The sequence below is a fragment of the Chelonia mydas genome, chromosome 8 (assembly GCF_015237465.2).
Source record: "Chelonia mydas isolate rCheMyd1 chromosome 8, rCheMyd1.pri.v2, whole genome shotgun sequence".
In the NCBI taxonomy this organism is placed as follows: domain Eukaryota; kingdom Metazoa; phylum Chordata; order Testudines; family Cheloniidae; genus Chelonia; species Chelonia mydas.
In genome coordinates, this window is record NC_057854.1 from 85,466,316 (window position 1) to 85,488,028 (window position 21,713).

Genomic DNA, 21,713 nt, shown 5'->3' on the forward strand with positions numbered 1-21,713 from the left:
AACAGCCTTGCATTAGAATATATTCTCTCTCAAGGTCAGAAAACACACAAATACACCCAGAAAATGTCTCCCTGATACACCACCTGAGTTTGTTGAAAGTACTTATGTTGGCTAAAATATAAAGCTTGATTTCTATTAATATTTATCATTAAATTTTATGTCAGAATGAAACTTCAATGTGTGAAAATTTGACTGTTCCTTTTTCTCTACAAATGGTTAAGTTTCTAGCGTAAAAAATAGCACAATACACACTACTTTTTTGTTAACACTGCCAAGATTTCATCACCTGTACTCGATTTTTAAGTCATGAACCAAACGTAAGCAAGCACAGTCGGTTCTCCAGGGGTGTGCTCTCAACTTTCAAAAGCTGTTTTATGAACAACGACTCGTGTCGGCTGCTTCACTATAAAGCACACAGAAAAATCAAGATACACAAGACAAAAAAAGTTTGATTTAGGGGTTAATAATATGGTACAGTTCACTATGATTTTTTACACCTACCATACAAATTTTGTAAAAATTAAGAGACGGTAAGGAAATATTTTGTTGAATAAAGCGTAGGGCTTTTGCTGACTCGTCAAATGAATATGAAAGTGTCTGTAGATCTCCAAATACACGCTGTGTGTGTATATACAATATATTGTGGCACATTCCTTACCTGTCCAGTAAAATGCATATGTTCCATTATGTGCCACACTTACTGTACCAAGAATGCTGCTACATATTGCCATTTCAGAAAAAACTTCTGGCCCAAACTCTTGTAGCCAACTAAGACAAGTGTGGCTGATTTTACTGCCTATTCTGCACACAGAACAATCTTATTAAGGGTCCTACTACGAAACAAATATGTATGTAGGTAATTTTTATTCTATCCAACAGCAAAAGCCCTATACAGATGGATTAATCTGTTAATGTGCCCAAGCCCCCAAAATGAGAGTTCAATAATACAATTTTACTATATATTTGCAAATACCAGTAGTGTTTCTGTAATACATATTGAGAAACTGCATCTCATCATAAAACATACAATATGTACAGGGCACTTAAGAGAAACTGGATAAGCTGCAGAAGAAAACTGTTGGGTGGTATTTTCAGCAGGGCCTGGTATATAGTTCAGGCTGAACCAGGGAAAAGAACTGTAAAACACAACAACAAAAAAGAAAAACCACTGTTAAATAAAGGTAATGGTTCCTTCCACCTATACTGAGAAGTGCCGATAATACAAACAAATGTATAATACACAGCAGTGTTATCTTGCTTGTGTCATTGAGCGGTCATCAATTTAGATACCAAAAGTTATGGAGGGAGAGGGGGGGAAAAGGTCATTTAGATATAGGGCATTAATGCATCAATATATTAACATACCTATAGAGATTAGGGGTAATTTTGCATGCAAAATTATGTCTCAGAGGATATTATAAATTATATCTACACATATTTCAAATTAGTGCAAATACAACATTTCTGGCATCTAAATACAACTCCTCTGATTTATCTTGAGACACCTCAGAAGATCTGCATCCATTAAAAAAAAAGTCATGCATCTGATCCTCTTTTTTTTTTTTTTTAAAGTATTTAGAAATAAATAAAACTACAATTTAAAAAAAGCAATGAGGCCCCTCACCAGTTAATTTTCATGCGGCAAAGTTTTTTTTTACTGCTGCTTTGTTAGAACCAAGAAATACTGCTTGAATGTGTAGAAATGAAAGAAAAAGAAACAGACAAAAGAAACAAATATTAACCAAAGAACCTAAATAACCCCCCAACCATCTTTAATATTAAAATTCCTTCCAAATCTAGGAATATCACAGTGAAAATTAAAATTAATACTATGCCTTACCGTAGACTTTGTGTATAGGTCTAACACACAAAGCAACAGCCAACACCAAAAATGTCAGTAAAAGCTAAAACTGGACTGTGATTGTGATATAGGGGACTATTATCTGTGCAGTGTAATAATTAACATTTACTTTAGTGATGGACAACATTAATACAGAATATCACAATAGAAATTATAGAGTATTGGGCTCCAGTTCAGCAGACTACTTAAGCATGTGCCTAGCTATAAGCACGTAAGTAGTCTTGCTGACTTCAAATACCTTCCTGTACTGTGCTTAAGTACCTTGTTGAATTGGGGCCCTACTGATAAATATAAAGAGAAAACTCTGTATTCCAAGTATAAAAGCAAACATTTTATTACAAAAATAAGGGACTTAAATTTAACTTGAAAACAGCAGACTCTGTACTGTGATATGCCATATCATGTCCAGAATTCTGAATCTCCAGAACCACACACAAGATGCCGCTCATCCCACAAGAAACTCCTTGTTCAAAATAGGCCCACTAAAATGCTAGTATTGGTTTAACTTGTAACATATCATCTTTAGCACATTCTGAACTGAAACTATTGGGCAGATTTCTCTAAATGCCAAGTTTATCCACCACCAAGCAAATCCATCAGTCATACTGACAGAGAACCACATTACCCATCAGTAATTCAAATATTGAGTTTAAAGTTCTTAAACAAGGGCCTATAAAATATTTAAATGCTATTGAAAGAGATACTGTTATTATAGCATGACTTAATAACGTATAAATAAGAATAAGGAAGAAATTCCTTAAGATTCACTTTTTACCCAGATTAATGTAAACCAAAGCAACTACTTAGAAAGTGTTCTGTATTTTGAAAAATGACTCAATTACAGATCATGCTACAAATTTTAAAGTAAGTAATTAAGTCTTAAATGTTTAATTTCTTTTAAAATTTTTCTTTTAACAAGAACCTATGACTGCTCAACAGCCATGGAAGACAGCTGACAGAATTAAATTGCCTTGTCAAAAGTCTGAACAACATAGGCCTTATCTTAAATTTGTTACTGTAATATGACTTAATCCGCAGAGATTTTACTCTATTTCAAAAGGATTTTAAGTAAAAAATTTAAGAATAAACCAATAATCAGTATATTTGAAATAAACTACTTCTAAAGCCTAGTAAAGTTTAATGAGACTTCTGTAAGAAGTGTTGTCTTCTCGACACATTGTTTTAAAACAAGTTCCAAAAAACCTGCTCACTGTCTTTCAAATTACTGTAACACCCTATAATGTTAAAAAAAAAAAAAAAGAAGAAGAAGAGAAAATGTAGTTAACAAGTGGTTACACCAGGAAAACACTTGGGGACTTGAGTGCTTGCTGGCCTTTAGTTAATGTCTAGAATCCCCTGTAGCTGCAGAGGACCCACTGTGTTTCAGTCATCTGGAAGGGCTTTGCATTTGCCTTCTCCACTACAAAAATCACACACACAAATAACAGAGAGAAGAGTTTATTATTCAGTGAAATTCTATAAAATATAGCAAGCCTGAACAAGAAAACTTGGAATAAAATCTAATACCCAGTGCCCATTTGGCACCTCTTGGAAGATCTCACTTTCATCTTAAAGCATAATCATTCAAACCCTTGGTATACTGGAATTTACAGGGAGGGTGAATGTTTTTTCAGAGAAGTTGTCAACTAAACGAAGTAGCAAGGACACTGCAAAATAACTGCTAATCCACTCCCCCATTCACTCTCAAAGAGGGAGAAAAAACTTGCATGAGGAAATTATATAAAAATACATATCCTGAATAATTCATCTTTAAGGCAATGTTTCTTATGCATACAAGTCAGCATTTTTAAGTCTGGTTAGAAACATGTCTTAGGGACTTTGATGAATTAAGAGCATAATTTTCATATAATTCTGCTTAAAAATATTCACACCTTAAATGTAAGATTTTCTTATATAAAAGATTAACAGGAAAACTTCCAGCTTTCATCGGGTGTCAACAGAAAAACAAAAATTTGCTTTAATGAAAGACCTAATGACAGCGTACCAAGGGTTTCAAAACGTTAATATCTTAGATATTTTACACGTTACTAAACCTCACTCTACTGAACTATACTGGGGTAGACTGCCATCTTATGACGACTTCATAGGTCATTAAACAATTCACAAACCTTCTGCATATGGTACGACTATCAACGCTCTGTCAACGAACACAGTGTTTGTCAGATGCTGGGCCACAACTGCTGAGTCAGGATCATGGAACTTTACAAAACAGACCCGTGATGAAACAGGCAAAGGAGAATCACTAAAGAAAAAGGAAAAAAAAAGGGGGATATTAGATACAAACTTAACAAAAAATCAGACAAATTCATTAAAAACACTTAAACTTCTGCAATCTGTTCACTGTATTAAGTCTAAAGACTATGTATTTGAATATATAGCACAAGTGTTGCAGTGTGGTTTGAATTTTGTATCAGTTCTTACCATTAAGCTTTCATTAACAATGATGATTGATAAGAACGCGTACATAAGAATGAAATGATACTGAATGAAGTTGCTTTGCCGTGATCACCAGAGATCTAACTACAGGATAGGAAATTAATTTTATTCCCCCATTTGCAACAGATAAATAAATGCTAATTCTACCACACACAATCTTCTCTAAATTAGCCAGTTATCTGAATACAAACTGGTAAGCATGATTCAGGAGAGTGATCCAGTGGGTAAGATGTGAAAGGGCGGTGGTGGCAGCGGCAAGAGAAAGAAGGTATATGCCCCCACAGAAATTCCAAACACAGCAATTTCTACACCCTCTGCTTTTGGTCCAAAATAATTTTTGAAGTTGTATTAAGCACAGAGTAATGATTAAAATAGCACTTTCATTTAGCTATTCACACATTTTCAATAGGTTTATCTTTTAGGCTAAAGTTTATCATGCGTTTCCTTATGACCAACTTCCAAAATGCACAAAAAGCATGAAGTTCAAATTTGAAGCTGGGCACATTATACACAGAACTAGAATTTGCAACAACACAGGACCAGAAATAGATCAAACAGAAAGTCAAGAAATTAAGGTGGCAGGCAATGGATTTTAAATCTCACCAATCGCATCAAGAGTTTTTGAATTCTTATGTAGCGAACTTGAAGGAGACTAGAATGTCCCTTATAGGGCAGATCCAGGTTCATGTCTATGCCACAGTTCACCTGCAGCAACTGTTGGTGGAGCTGCAATTAAAGCTGAATGACTACCCAAGGGAAATACACATTGGGACCATGTAAAACTGTTTGTTGCAGGATCCTAGGGAGGGTGAAGAACCCTGGAATTTCTGGCAGAGAGTGGGAAGATCTTTTCCATTTCTCCGTGATAAGGGGCGAAGAGTTGAAGGTTGTAAGGGACATCAGCTTCAAGGTGTCCAAAGAGCATGTGTAAAGGTTTGGAATTTGTTTTTTCATTTACCCTGGTAGGAGTGGAGTTTTCATTTACACAGAGGAATAAACTACCCAGCCAGTGAGGGAGTCTCAGGCAGCAGCCACACTTGCATGGTAGATGAGGCAAGACCCCTATCGATGTTGCGGACACAACTCCCCACAAATATCTTGCAGTTCTGAGCAGTAGAAACACTGTGGCTGAAAAATTGTCTATCAAATGAAGATTGTCTTCATTCAGATACCTACAAACATGGAGCATATTTTACCTGTTCACAATAGATTACTGGCTTCTAATTAGTATCCTGGTGCAATTCAAGGTGTTTGAATTAATCTATAAAGGGTTCATAATTTGGACTTTATGTTTTCAAAACAGGGTGGCTAAAAACAAATGTTAATTTTTTTTAAAACTTCTGATTCCTTTATTTAAAAATTTAAATAAAATAAACCTATTTAAAAGTACGATAACTTATGTCAAAGCCTTCATTTACTATAATCTTAAAATCATTTAAAATTAAATTAAAAAAAAAGCAGCATCTTTGAAAGTCAAATCACTACACTGGTGGAAGTCACTGGCTAAGCACTGGAAACCAGAATTTGCTGAAGTGCTAAACGCAGCTTCTAACAGCAGTAGCCTCTTCTGCAGGTGCAAAGAGACTATTTTCTCATTTCAGTTCATTCAACTAGTTCAGTTCAATAACTAGTTCATTTAAAGCTAAGAAACTGATTGTGAGTTGAAAAAGCAGGACAGCTTGTTTCCCCCTTCCATCTATGAATAAAAACTAAGTAAGAGAGAATGACACTTCTTAGTTCTACAATCTTGAAGGCCATGGTGACCAGAAAGAAATCAATAACTAGAGACAACAACACTTCCTTTGTTTAATAAATCAGTTTGTTTTAAATGCAAAACATGTTGCGATAAACTTTTTTTCTTATGTATCCAGCACACTTAAGCTCGTTTTATTTAACTAATAAAAAAATTTAGAATGCGGTTTTTGTGCATTTTTCCAAATAGAACTCGACAAATCAAAGGTAAAATATCAATCTAGTAAATAAGTAATGCATCATTCACCATTTTCTAACATAATAAAAGTTAAGAATCTGAATACATATGTTAAGGTATACAACTACTTAAATGAATGTGTATACAGTTATCCTCCTGGTTAGCAAAGAGAAGCACCAAATTTAGTATAAAGGCTAAATTTAGTTGCAAGTCAACATGTAATGGTTACTAGCCAATGAGAATCAACTTCTCTTTTGGAAAATAAGTGCAAATACAAAACAAGATTAAAATAGATTTAAATAAAGGTTTCCTGCTTCATGATGCAAACAGATTAAAATCAGTGATTTAAAGCAATCTACACTGATCAGAAAGTACTACTTCTTATTTTACTTCATATTTGTCTGACCAACTGAAATCTTGAATGCAAGATCCCAATCTAACAAAGCAAAGTCTAACCTTCAAGAACTGAGACTCGGCTACATCAGGCTTCATATTCTTATGTACATGAAAGGACTAGAACAGCAACCAAAAAGACTGAACAGTACTTGGACTTTCATATTTTAACAGTATTAACATCTTAGCTTAATATTTCTCTTAGATCTTGGTTTGCCTATGTAGCTTGGCCTTAAGTACCTGAGCCATAAATAACCTTGACAGAATCTAACAAGCAATAATACCATCACAATTAAGTAGGTTTTAAGACAAAGCCATTCCAGGGCTGCTTTTGACCGCATTCCTCTTTTGAGCAGGTCATCTTAGTGGTTCTGCGATACCCCACTGTCATTTCTTCAGTACTGTCTGTTATTCTCACTCTAATTTTGCCAAGAAGTGGTTCTGGCACTTTCTTCAGCAGCATTTACCTTTTCAGTGCACTGACTTTTGATCAGGAACTTACTAAGCTGAAAAATCATAAGAACTGTACATACTACTATTCCAAATGTAAATTCTGTAATTCTCAATACCACTGAATCCTTACTCAAACCCAATGACTTAGATAAGTTACAAAACTGATGCTGCTTAGTTTAAATAGAATTGGTAGAACTGTATAAAGAAAGCAAATAATTCCTGCTGCAAGAAAATGCAGAATGCCATGTCATAAAGACTCAAACATGTTACATTTTAAAATCTCCATCATTTTTTTTAACCCGTTTCCGAAAAAGATTCTTTGATGGAGACAGAATCTGCTTACACAATGTCCTCTCATCAACCTACCCATTTCACCTGATTCATGTCAATAGTTTGATTCCATATATTTGGAAAGTTGTGACATCACACAGGCAATACAAACACTAAAGCTTTGATACCCCGCAATGACTGGCTAGCACATGGTAATTTAATGAAATTTTAGTAAATTATTAGATTGATAGCAGCCAACGGTTAATTTCAAATCCATGATCAGTCACACCAATTTCTGAAACTCATCTAATGAAGCTAAAATTTTCCCAACTTGGTCACTGCCTCAAGGCACTTTAAAAAAAAAAAAAAAAAAAAAACATTTGGGCAAACAGTAATGCCTAAAATTAGAGTGAAAAGTACATATTTTTCCTCTAAATCTTTAAAATGGATCTACACTCAACAGTGCAGAAAATTGAAGTTTGCTACAGAAGATCATCCTCAATAAGTGCTTTTTATTGGTCAGGTGAATATAGATTTATTTCAATGTGATGTGAGCCTTTTGACACTGAATGGTGTTTTTCACTAAAGTTATAATTGTTCCACTAGGAAAATATGTTGTACATGCCATGTAGCTATTCTAACTGCAAACTCAATTTTAGTTCCCCATCCCTCTTGCCCATCACTGTAGTATCTAAATACACTTAACTGCTGAAAGAGAAAAACCAGCAGCACACAATTCAGAAGCAAGACCCTTGGCGGCAAATTGCCTCAAAAAGATTAAACAGTGTGGCTATTCAGCATATTCCATTAAGGACAGATTGGATAAAAATGGCTTATTGCACCCTTAAGGTAGCAAGTGTAGTTCTGACGGGATCAGATTTCAGAGGTGAGCACCTGACACACAATGCTTTGTCCCCAATTCTTTCCACGCTTCATCATGAGGTATCTAGCCTAAGTATTCCCCTCCAAGTAGTTTGTCTAAGATGCCTAGAACACAGGCCATTTATGGCTTTGTAGGTCATTTATTTTGCCCAAAAGTGAATTAGCAGATAGTGTTTCATACTCTTCACAAAGATTCTTGCTAGTTTACCCCACCTGAAAAGGGTGGTATGTGCTGGCCCTCAAGTGACTGAGATATGACAAGATCTGCATCTGAGCCCTGGTTTACACTACGAGTTTAGGTCAACTTTAGCAGCGTTAGGTTGATTTAACCCTGCACCCATCCACACGACCAAGTCTGTTTTGTCGACTTAAAGGGCTCCTAAAATCGATTTCTGTGCTCCTCCCCGGCAAGGGGAGTAGTGCTAAAATCGACCTCCCTGGGCCGAATACGGGGTAGCATGAACGCAATTCGACAGTATTGGCCTCCGGGAGCTATCCCAGAGTGCTCCATTGTGCTCTGGGATAGCACTCTCAACTCAGATGCACTGGCCAGGTAGACAGGAAAAGCCCCGGGGAACTTTTGAATTTCATTTCCTGTTTGGCCAGTATGGTGAGCTGATCAGCACAGGTGACCATGGAGTCTCAGAATTGCAAAAGAGCTCCAGCATGGACCGAACGGGAGGTACTGGATCTGATCGCTGTATGGGGAGAAGAATCCATGCAGGCAGAACTTCGTTCCAAAAGACGAAATGCCAATATATTTGCCAAAATCTCCAAGGTCATGATGGATAGAAGATACAACAGGGACACACAGCAATGCTGTATGAAAGTTAAGGAGCTGAGGCAAGCCTACCAAAAAACAAAGGATGCAAACGGTTGCTCCAGGTCAGAACCCCTTACATGCCACTTCTATGATGAGCTGCATGCAATTCTAGGGGGAACCCCTACCACTTCCCCACCACTGTCTCTGGACACCTGTAAGGGGGGAGTCTCATGCAACAGGGATGAGGATTTTGTGGATGAGGAAGATGAGAAGGAAAAGGTTGAGGATAGCGCACAGCAGACAAGCGGAGAATCCCTTGTCTCCGGCAGCCAGGAACTGTTCATCACCCTGGAGCCAATACCCTCCCAAGGCGGGCTCCCGGACCATGAAGCCAGAGAAGGCACCTCAGGTGAGTGTACCTTTGTAAACATAATACAGGGTTTAAAAGCAAGTGTGTTTAATGATTAATTTGCCCTGAAGACTTGGGATGCATTCACGGCCAGTATAGCTACTGGAAAAGTCTGTTAACGTGTCTGTGGATGGAGCAGAAATCCTCCAGGGACATCTCCATGAAGCTCTCCTGGAGGTACTGTCTGTGTTAGCCTCAGGAGAGTGATATCATTCATGGTCACCTGATTGAAATATGGGAAATTTGTTTAAGGGGACATTCAGAGGTGCCCGTTCCTGCTGGGCTGTTTGCCTTTGGCTGAAAAGAAATCATCTCCGTTGTTAGCCACGCAGTGGGGGGAGGCTAGTTCATGCTGAGCTGTTCATGTTTGGCTGACAGCGATCTTCCCTGATACTAGCCGCGCAGTGTATGTGTGTGTGGGGGGAGCTGAAGCGATCATCCCAGAGAACTGGGGTGGGGGTTGGGTTGTGCTCCACATTCACCCTAAAACCACAGCCCCTCCTTATAAATGGCCAACCCAACAGGCTTTGCTTGGTATGGGAAAGGAGGACGCTGCTGTTTGAAACCATTCCCACGTTATGAAGGTTGAAGAAGCCGAAACCCTTTGCCTTACCATGGCTGTCTGCAAGCCGAAAGTGTGTGATGTCTCACACCAAACCGGCAGGCACTCAATATAAGAGGCAAAATGCGACCTTGTACCAAAAGCATGTGCTATGTAATATGAATCACTTGATTCAGTGTGAAATAGTCTTTCCTTTGTTCTCTAAGATGTATCTTTTTCAATACTACTCTCCCTTTTTTTCCTCCCACAGCTGAAAATGTTTCTACGCTCCCCCTATCATCTCTGTCCCAGAGGCTAGCGTAGATTAGAAGGCGAAAAAAAACACACTCACGATGACATGTTCTCAGAGCTCATGCAGTCCTCCCGCATTGAAAGAGCTCAGCAGAATGCGAGGAGGCAAACAACGGCAGAGTCCAGGAAAGCGTTAAATGAATGCATTGAGAGGAGGGAGGAGCGCAATGAAAGGAGGCAGGATGTAATGCTTAGTCTAACAGGGGAGCAAACTGACATGCTCAGGTATCTGGTGGAGCTGCAGGAAAAGCAGCAGGAGCAGAGATTGTCGCTGCAACCCCTGTATAACCACTTGACCTCCTCCCCAAGTTCCATATCCTCCTTACCAAGATGCCCAAGAACGCAGGCTGGTGCGGGGGGAGGGAGGCTACGGGCACCCAGCCACTCCACCCTAGAGGATTGCCCAAGCAACAGAAGGCTGGCATCCAATAAGTTTTGAACTGTAGTGTGGCCTTGTCCTTCCCACCTCCCCTCAGCCACCACCCCACCCGGTGCTTCCCTCCTCACCCACCCCTCCCAGGCTACCTTGCCAGTTTTTCCCCTATTTGTGTGATGAATTAATAAAGAATGCATGATTTTGAAACAATAATGACATTATTGCCTCTGAAAGTGGTGATTGAAGGGGGGAGATCGGTTGGCTTACAGGGAAGTAGAGTCAGCCACGGGGGCGGGCTTTCATCAAGGAGAAAAACAGAACTGTCACACCGTAGCCTGGCCAGTCATGAAACTGTTTTTCAAAGCTTCTCTGATGCGCAGGGTCCAGCTGTGCTCTTCTAATCGCCCTGATGTCTGGATGTGTGTAATCGGCCGCCAGAAGATTTGCCTCAATCTCCCACCCCGCCATAAACTTCTCCCCCTTACTCTCAGATATTTTGGAGCACACAGCAAGCAGCAATAACAATGGAAATATTGGTTTCGCTGAGATCCACTCTAGTCAGTAAACTGCGCCAGCGAGCTTTTAAATGTCCAAATGCACGTTCTACCACCATTCTTCACTTGCTCAGCCTATAGTTGAACAGCTCCTTACTACTGTCTAGGGTGCCTGTGTTTGGCTTCATGAGCCATGACATTAAGGGGTAGGCTGGGTCCCCAAGTATAACTATAGGCATTTCAGTATCCCCAACAGTTATTTTCTGGTCTGGGAAGTAAGTTCCTTCCTGCAGCTGTTCAAACAGACCAGAGTTCTTGAAGATGCTGTGTCGTGCACCTTTCCCGGCCATCCCACTTTGACGTTCCTTGTGATCCACCAGTGCTTGCAGCACAATTGAAAAGTACCCCTTGCGGTTTACGTACTGGCTGCCAAAGTGGGCTGGTCCCAAGACAGGGATATGCATTCTTTCTATCGCCCCACCACAGTTAGGGAACCCCATGGCAGCAAAGCCATCCACTATGACCTGCATGTTTCCCAGAATCACTACCCTTGATAGCAGCAGCTCAGTGATTGCTCTGGCTACTTGGATCACAGCAGCCCCCCACAGTAGATTTACCCACTCCAAATTGATTCCCGACTGACCGGTAGCTGTCTGGCATTGCAAGCTTCCAGAGGGCTATCGCCACTCACTTGTGAACTGTGAGGGCTACTCTCATCTTGGTATTCTTGCGCTTCACGGCAGGGGAAAGCAAGTCACAAAGTTCCATGAAAGTGCCCTTACGCTTGCGAAAGTTTCGCAGCCACTGGGAATCATCCCAGACCTGCAACGCTATGCGGTCCCACCACTCTGTGCTTGTTTCCCGAGCCCAGAATCGGTGTTCCACGGCATGAACCTGCCCCATTACCACCAGGATGTCCAAATTGCCAAGGCCCGTGCTTTGAGAGAAGTCTGTGTCCACATCCTCATCACTATCGTGATCGCGCTGTCGTTGCCTTCTCACCTGCTTTTGCAGGTTCTGCACATGCTGCAGGATAATGCACGAGGTGTTTGCAATGCTCACAACAGCAGCAGTGAGCTGAGCGGGCTCCATGCTTGCTGTGGTATGGCATCTGCAGGAGAGCAGAGTTGCAGCGGAAGCGGTGGATGACAACAGATGTCACGAGAATAGATATTTATACAGAACGATGAGAGGACCTGCGAGGTAGAATCATGGCACCAGGAGAGCAGAGTTGCAGTGGATGACAACGACTGTTAGCAGTCCTAGTGCACTGTCTGCTGACGGCAGTATGGCGACTGCATGGAAAAAAGGTGCGAAACAATTGTCTGCCGTTGCTTTCACAGAAGGAGGGGCGACTGATGACTTGTACGCAAAACCACCCGCGACAATGTTTTTGCCCCATCAGGCATTGGGAGCTCAACCCAGAATTCCAGTTGGCAGTGGAGACTACGGGAACGGTGCGATAGCTACCCAGAGTGCAACGCTCCAAAAACTGACGCTAGCCATGGTAGTGAGGATTGCACTCCGCTGACTTAATGCGCTTAGTGTGGACATACGCAATCGACTGTATAAAATCGATTTCTAAAAATTGACTTCTATAATATTGACCTAATCTCGTAGTGTAGACATACCCTGAGAGGAGTATTCACTAGGCTAGAGATGACAGGTGTTATGCCTGGCAACTGACACCATAAGAGTGTTTAGGAAAACCAGTTTAAAGTACTTCTCTTTGCCAACCAATGCCATTTTTCTTATTAGGGCTGAATATAAGCCAGCTACGTTTTCAACCAGGTCCCTGTTCTTCCAAGTACCAGGAGAGAAGGGTAATAGCTCTGTCAGGTTCCAGGGAAAAGGAGACAGTTCAACACCAGCATATTCACAATACTGTAATGCTTTTACCACTGTATGATTCCTTTAACAGTTTACAGTAAATACAAATGCCAAAGTCTATCATGCTCAGGAATATCCTACCACAACCATCAAAGGCAGAGGATTCAGGATCAGCCCAAGCTTTTCATTCCAAAATGATGTACAGTCAGAAATACTCTCTACAATACATTACTTTAGCATTCCCTATACAGTACATTAAATCTGAGAGGGGGTAGGTAGAGTGGGAATATTTTCTCCCAATAGAATCCTGGTTTTTCAACTATTTCTGCAGCTATAACATTGCTATGCGCAATGGGTCCTTGACTATAAGTCTAGTTTTAAAATCCCTGAATTGAAAACCAAAAAGCGTACTTTCACAGATACTTACTAACTGCAGGCAATCTCACCAGGTCGTAAATTGGATTGCTGTTGCAGTTTGATCTTCTTACTACTGTATATAGACTAGTTTTCTCAAAGTTTTGTATTGGTGTTATGACTTTTATTTGACTTCTAAATACAAATATAAATAAGATTACTAGAAAACTTCATAGTCAAATTTTATTAACCAAAGATATGTATTTGGTATAATTTAATATGGTTTATGCTGACTAGGAGAGACCCACTCTGAATTACTAATACACAAAGTACATTTTGTGGTATTTGACAAGCATAATATAGAATGAAAATGACAATTCATAGCACATCTTACAAAAATAACTGAATCGGTAATTTCGGTTTTAGCCCACGAAAGCTTGTGCCCAAATAAATGTGTCAGTCTCTAAGGTGCCACAAGGACTCCTTGTCATTTTTGCTGATACAGACTAACACGGCTACCACTCTGAAACAGGAATCAGTAATGAAACCTTACTACAGAACTCTTAAGTTTTGGGCTAGAAATAAGGAGAAACCACTATTTGTATCTGTGAATTAAATTCTGAATTATACTACTGTCAAGGTTCCTTCCCCACTCTGAACTCTACGGTACAGATGTGGGGACTTGCATGAAAACCCCCCAAGCTTACTTTTACCAGCTTAGGTTAAAACTTCCCCAAGGTACAAACTATTTTACCCTTTGCCCTTGGACTTCCACTGCCACCACCAAACATTTATCTGGGTTTATTGGGAAACATTGTTTGGAAACGTCTTTCCCCCCCAAATCCTCCCAACCCTTGCAACCCACTTCCTGGGGAAGGTTTGGTAAAAATCCTCACCAATTTGCATAGGTGACCACAGACCCAAATCCTTGGATCTTAGAACGATGAAAAAAGCATTCAGTTCTTGAAAAGAAACATTTTAATAGAAGAAACAGTAAAAAGAATCACCTCTGTAAAATCAGGATGGTAAATACCTTACAGGGTAATTGGATTCAAAACATAGAGAATCCCTCTAGGCAAAACCTTAAGTTACAAAAAGACACACAGACAGGAATATTCATTCTATTCAGCACAACTTAATTTCTCAGCCATTTAAAGAAATCATAATTTAACGTATATCTAGTTAGATTACTTACTAAATTCTAAGACTCCATTCCTGTTCTGTGCCCGGCAAAAGTATCACCCAGACAGACCCTTTGTTTTTTCCTCCCCCCAGCTTTTGACACAGTTTAGGAAGGCAGCAAGCTGGTGCCTGATATCAAAGACTAAGAAACACTATTCTAACTGATCTACACAAAATAAATCTGGGTTCGGAACCCAATTTCTGAAGAATAGGAAGGTCACAAAAGCCACCAGCACAACAAACCTGCATTCTTGATGACATCTCAGAAGAAGCTATACTGCATAAAGATCACTCTAGAATAAAGCTGAGGCACGGTGATAACAGGGTACATAAGTTTGTAATGGGCCTGTGACATACAAAGTTCTGTGGGAAAGGTACATATTGTAACCACTAAATACACTCAATCGCTAAAATAGCCCAGTAGCTCCTTTGCCCTGCCTTCTACTTCTTGAAGATAAAATCTTTAACGGACAGATTTCCTCCCTGTATAAAAATAGTTAATGAATCAAAACTGGGATAGATTCAATATACATTGTTATACTTCCATGCCACAGGAGCTTTAAAAAACAAACTTTTTTTTTTTTAACCAGTTTGTCCATTTTTGGGGGCAGGGAAGGAGACGGAATAGAAAGAATGGTAAAAAACCTGAGATCCAGATTTGCCACCCAGGAATTAACTTTCTGCGCACTCTACAACGAAAGTAAGAAAAATGTAAACTTTCCTCAATAGAAATGATGGACTAAGCCTTAAACTCTAGAGGAAACTCTGTATTCTGTTGTGCTCTCAAAATAATCTTCATTGCAGTCTTCCTCGGCAAGGCTATTAGCACCACCTATTATTAAGATTACCCCAAACTTTCCATTAAAAAGCCTGTTTTCAGATGCTTATAGCTTTGCCAAACTTTAATTAGGATGACATTTTTTAATGCCAGGTGTCTTCCTGTGGCTGAACTATTGTTGGAAAACTTCTGTCAAAATGGTTCAGACGTTTCTGAGAATTGGGTTAGGGAAGAATACCTAGGAAACTACACACAAAGTTAAAAGAATGCCAAGGTGACAACCTTAATTCATGCACTAAGAAGTCGGGAAACGTTAGTATTAAGGTTACTTGTGCAACCTTAATTTAGTTTTCTTGTGCATTATGATACAATTTTAATTACATGATCACATAGTATTTTTTCCACAGAAGCCCTGCCTCATTCAGTGCATAGTGTGGATCTGCTCTGGGGATTAAACAGGGTTGGAGAGAGAATGAGAGGGTTACCAGTAGGACCACTTAACCATGAGATCATAGTTTCTATTTCTGCAACCCCATGCCTCAATCACTACACACCTTCGAACTTCTGCAACAATTAATGATGGAGTCCTACAGACAAGAGTCTCCTTTCATTACAGAATTATGATTCACTCCCAGAGCATATCTTAACTTGAGTGCTTACTTTGCAGTCTTAATAAATATTCTTTCAAAGTCTATTTGTGTGTAATGTGTAACTTAAACAGTACATGCCAGAAATGGATTTTAACTATGAAATCAATCTTAAAATGGACAAAATACTGTTGAAATAGACTGTCAAGATAAACACATTACACAGTTCTCCTAATGTAGTAAAGTACAAATATTTGCTTTGGCAATCTTTCATTTCTTCAATAAGAATGCAATGTGTCCCCTAGCGATCGTGCTCTGTCCAGGGCAGATTTTTATCTACCTCTGACAAAGACATGAACATTCTGTCTCTTACACTTTGCCAAAACTTGTAGTTTGTTGTGACAATAATGTACTCTTGAACTGAATGCAGCTGTCTGTGTGAATGAGTGGGGACCAATTAAGAACACCTAGGGCCATATACAAAAACAAGGGAGCAGATGAGCTCACCAGCAGGAAAAGATGGAGCTTCAGAAGTTATTTCTAGAAGAAACTACTGTCTGGAGCCCTCTGCACAGAAGTGGTAGAAGCACTAAACTGGTATTTGGGAGACCTAAGTTCAATATTCAATACTCAGTTCAACCAGACTCCCTTGAGAAAGTCACTCAATCTACCCTATGCCTTAGGTTCTCATCTTTAGAGTGATGGTAACATCCACCTCATACAGGTCTTGAAAATATAAAATGAATTAATGATTGTGACAGGTAGCCATATTAGTCTGTATCAGCAAAAACAAGGAGGAGTCCTTGTGGCACTTTAGAGACTAGCATTTATTTGGGCATAAGCTTTCGTGGGCCAAAACCCAGAAGCGGGTTTTAGCCCACAAAAGCTTATGCCCAAATAAATTTATTAGTCTCTAAGGTGCCACAAAGACTCCTCCTTGTTCTTTTTAATGATTGCGAGATGTTCAAATACAGTGAACAGGACCATATAACAACCTAAACAGATTTCTCTTGCTAAAGACAGCTAACTCCTTGTTACTTTTCTGGCACTTAAATATGATTTTCCCACATGTACAAATTTAAACATTCATATTTTTGACATTATTCAAATAATAAAAAGCTGTCACCAACTTTAATGCAATTGTATTAATTCAATTAGTTTTCCTCTACACTACAAATTCCAACAGAAAACTGCATTAACATGGAGTTCAGATTGCAAAATGTCCATTTGAAAATAACACAAAACACCAAGACCACAGAAAATCCTGTGTTGGAATATATGTACATATCCATCTAGGAGCACTGGAGGAATTTTCTTTTTCTTTTCTTTTTTTTGGGCGGGTGGAACCTGTGACAGGATGAAAGAAGCTTTGAGGTGATTTTCCCCCCACCCCCAATAGCAACTATTTGAAACTAGGTGAAAAAATTGGTATGTTAGAAACCACCTGAGGGGAGACTAAAACAGGCACAGTCAAAATAAAGGCAGTTTGTCACGACTGAAAAAATCATCATATGGACATTACATATTATAGTTACACACCCAAAATTCCATGTGGTGGTGACATCCATGATCTGTGTGACAAAATGCATTTATTTTGACCTCACTTATTATATTAACCTATTTTTTTGAGTAACAAAGGCAACCACGCTTCACAAACAAAATGAGTACAAACAGAAGCTTGCAGTTTTCAGTCCTTTAAAAATAGCCTTTCATCCAATGTATCACAATAAGCACACACACACACACAAAATCACCTGTAATAGTTTAAAGATTTTCCTCGCATGGATTTGGGATTACCATTTGTGAGTTGGGCAGATTGTGTGTGTGTTAACAAGAACATGCATGTATTTCAAGAATTGTTTTAAATTTTTTCTAAAAAAAAAAAAAAGTTGTCATGAGTTATATTTTCATATAGCTGAGACCCTTTTACAAATAACTGCAATCCATTAGAAGTAGATTGGAGGAGTGGGGAAGTTACTCCCAGCAACACAAAGCACTATTTACTGAAGTTCTTAATTTTTTTTTGGATGTATGACCATCACTCAATCACTGGTTCGAAATTTACTACCCACCTTGCACCTTCTCTGTGTATTAAGGAGAGAAAATCCCAAATTTGTAAAGAAAAAAGCAAAGGCTTTTTTTTTTTAATGGCAGCTGTCTAACAGGTGTGCGGTGGTTCCGTATGTGAGGGACAATCCCACCACAGACGGGTTATCAGTTGGAGGCCCCTGGAACAGCCAGCAAGGAAGGTGACGTGCATTTAGCAGGGATAACTGCACACAGGCTCAGGCCCTTCTCTCACGCGTCGATACCACGCATGTTATTACTGGAACATGAACCCAGCCGTGAACTAATCTGGCGCGTTCCTAGGCGAGGAGAAGCCGCCTGTAGGAGCTGAGACACGCAGCTCTCAAGCGGCCCCGGTACCTCGCTGCTAGCTATCCCTTACGGTGGCTGGTCTACACAAGCGACAGGCTGCGGCGTATGCTAAAGCTTCGGCGGGAAGCCAAATCCCGCCGCCCCACGGCCTAAAGCTTCACGGCCCAGCGGGTCTCTCAGCAGTAGGCGGCGAGGCGCGGGGTGCGATGGGAAAGAGGCGGGACGTCGCCCTGAAATGGAGGAGGGGAAGCCTGTATGGCGCAGGGGAGGAAGGGGACTTGGGGGTAGGGGGGCGCTGGCGGACTCACTCGGGAGGGAAGAGGCGCAGCTCCTCGATCTTGCCCAGGAAACCGAAGAGTGTCCGCATCTGCTCGGAGCTGGCGCTAGGAGAGACATTGGTGACCTGAATCACGTCGGTGCCGCTGCTTGAAGCCATCGCGCTGCCGCCCACTCCAGTGCTACAAACACATCAGGGAGAGGGAAGAGCGCGTTAGGAACCGGGTAGCTTTCTGCTATGTCCCCTGCCGCTTCCCGTCCGGGCACAAGCACGGGCCCCGCACACAAAACAACCGTTGTCGCGCAATAACTGCCACCAGCTGCCTGTTCCACCAGCCTACCCGGGCCACAGACTAGTATCCCACAATCCTTTACTGCTCTTCTCTACGCAGGCGCGAGCTGCGTACTTCAGTGGTCCCGTGCAGACGCACAAGTCGCTTCTCCCACAGAACCCCGATGTGCGCATGTGTATTACCTGCACCTCTCCCAAGAACTCGCGGTTAATGCACATGCGTACTAGTCAACCACGTCTTGCCGCGCTTGGTGCTCCTGCGCACGCGTCACCCTGGTGCCTTGACTGAGCCGCGCGTGTGCAGTAGAGAGAGCTACTCTGGAGGCTAGGCAGGCGAGACGGTGGCTGGGCGCGAGGGGGATTATCTCCGTTTCCGACTCCGGAATCGCTTCAACTGAATCCCCAGGGGGCGGAGAAAGTTCAGCCAGAGCAGAAGGCGTAAGGCCTAGTCTGAGGCCTGCCCGGGGCTCTCGGCACAGAGCGCTCTTAGCTGAGGAGGCTGTAGCCTGGGTGGGCGCCCCCTCCCTATCCTTGAGGGTCCACGAGGCCTACAGCCGCAGGGCGCCTCCTCTGATCCTTCAGGACCAGCAGACCCTGCATTAGCAGGACAGTGCTAAGCCACCCGTTTCTCCAAATGACTCCAATGGGAGTTGAGTGTGGTCAGCAGCTGGTAAAGTCTGCTCCTAGTTATTTTACTGTTGTCAATTTAAAGTAGACTTCCCAGGGTAGATATTGAACTGCAAGCAAGATGTGCACTGACACGAGAAGTAGACTACAGTATTTCATCTCAAATTTAAAATACCTGAATAATATTAATTTCCTAGTCATTTTTCAGTTCTAGAGTAATTTTTTTCTAACTCTTATGCTGAAAATGAAACCAGTCTGCAGCCTGAGCTTGTTGTAACTGAAGTAAACTTGCTGTTACTGAAGTAAATTTAATGGCCAATCCCTCCACTTTGAGTCTTCTCTTTTCCAGACTATACAAACCCAGTTTTTTCAATCTTCCCTCATAGGTCAAGTTTTCTGGACCTATAATCATTTTTGTTGCTCTTCTCTGGACTTTCTGCAATTTGTCCACATTTTTCCTGAAATCTGGTGCCCAGAACTGGACACAAATTCTTCAGTTGAGGCCTAATCAGCACAGAGTAGAATTACTTCTCATTTCTTGATTACAACACTCCTGCTAATTCATCCCAGAATGTTTGCTTTTTTTGCAAGTGTTACATTGCTTACTCATATTTAGCTTGTGATCTACTATGACCCTCAGATCCCTTTCTGCAGTACTCCTTCCTAGGTAGTCATTTCCCATTTTGTATCTGTGCAACTGATTATTCCTTCCAAGTGGAGTACTTTGCATTTGTCCTCATTGAAGTTCATCCTATTTACTTCAGACCATTTCTCCAGTTTGTCCAGATCTTTTAAACTTCTGAAATAAAACACTGTCTCCAATATATTCAAATAATTTGTTGGATAATCTGTGCCCTGCTGTATTATTTTTCAAACAGATGTCTGGGTAGTTGAAAAATATGTATAATCATAATTAATACCTTCTTAGGTCACTTAGAATCATAGAATATCAGGGTTGGAAGGGACCTCAGAAGGTCATCTAGTCCAACCCCCTACTCAAAGCAGGACCAATCTCCAACTAAATCATCCCAGCCAGGGCTTTGTCAAGCCTGATCTTAAAAACTTCAAAGGAAGGAGATTCCACCACCAGTACAGTAGAATCAGTTATGGAATTCCAATTTGTGGTGGGAGAAAAGGATGTGGGGAGCCTATCTCTTTCCATTTTTTTCAGGGGACCTAGAATGAGAGAAAGACTGTGCTATAAGAAACATCCATCTTTCCTCTTTGAGGAAATGGGATTGGAAACCAGGCATGAGACATTTCTTTGCTTCATCAGGGAGGAGGAGGGGAGGAAGAAGAAGTATGTGTGTGTGTATGGGGGGGGGGGGGGAATTACATGAAAGAGACCATTGTCTCTCAGGGAAGAGAGTGTGCATGAAGCGGGCGGGAGGGAGTCCCTCACAGCAAGGATTGGGGTTTGAGAAATGGGAAATACAGCATGCATGCTCAGGACAGATGTCTTCAGGAAGCAGGTGTGGGAAGAGGTGAAAATGAATAGAGGATGAGTGTCTGTTATAGAGAAATATCAAGGGTTAGAAGGGATGTGGCTGGGGGAAGAACAGCCTTCCTACCACAATTGTATTGTCTTGGTGGGTGAGAGTTGTCCACCATTAATCTCCCCCAAATATGTTTGATAGCAAAAGCATCAGTGTATATTATTTTAAAACAAGACAATTCCACATACTGATCACATTAAATGTGACCTGTAAAAGAAAACAAATCTTGTTTAGTGCCCTTTGTGTTTGTTTATTGTATATAAAGAAGTTTTGAAATGGGTTTTTTTTCTGCTTGCTTTTTCTTAGAAATATCAGGAATGGCAAATCTCCCCTGTTTTCATTTGAGGACTCCTGGATAACTGAGGGCATTGGGGTCTTTCTCCATCTTTAGCTGAAGATGCAGACATGCTGAATGTTCAACAAAGAGTTTTTCTCCAAAGTATTTGTTAAATAGTTTACAAAATAACTTATGAGCAAAGTTTTAAATGGTCTGATTACATATCATGTCCTTCACTTGCCTGGCCTTTCTAGCATAATATAAATATATTAGCTCTCCTATTATCCATGGGGTCTTCTGGGAAAAACAGGGTTTCTCTGGAGGGAGCAGGAGCACGCTCAGCCCTCTATTTGAAATGAGGTGAATCTTTTGCAAAGCTTTTCTCCCAGGTGTTTGTCAGATGTTTGAGTGAACTAGGTTTTAACAAAACAATCACAAGGTTTTAAAGTGTGAGTCTACTCTGAAAAGTTACTTTGTGGGAGGACGTTGTGGGG

General features: G+C 40.6%; 1 protein-coding gene across 12 annotated transcripts in view; it reads right to left on the bottom strand.

Moving 5' to 3' along the window:
- Positions 1-21,713, bottom strand: part of SRSF11 (serine and arginine rich splicing factor 11) — a 40,513-nt gene that overhangs the window by 18,276 nt on the left and 524 nt on the right. For 3 of the 12 annotated variants that reach the window (XM_037907370.2, XM_037907369.2, XM_027825872.3), the window contains exons 2-3: positions 18,560-18,709; positions 3,991-4,124 (exon numbers count right to left, since the gene is read on the bottom strand). In XM_037907370.2, coding sequence (XP_037763298.1) covers positions 3,991-4,124; positions 18,560-18,709 — 284 coding nt within the window. The other 9 variants (XM_043520836.1, XM_027825871.2, XM_037907372.1 and 6 more) reach the window with 9 other exon arrangements.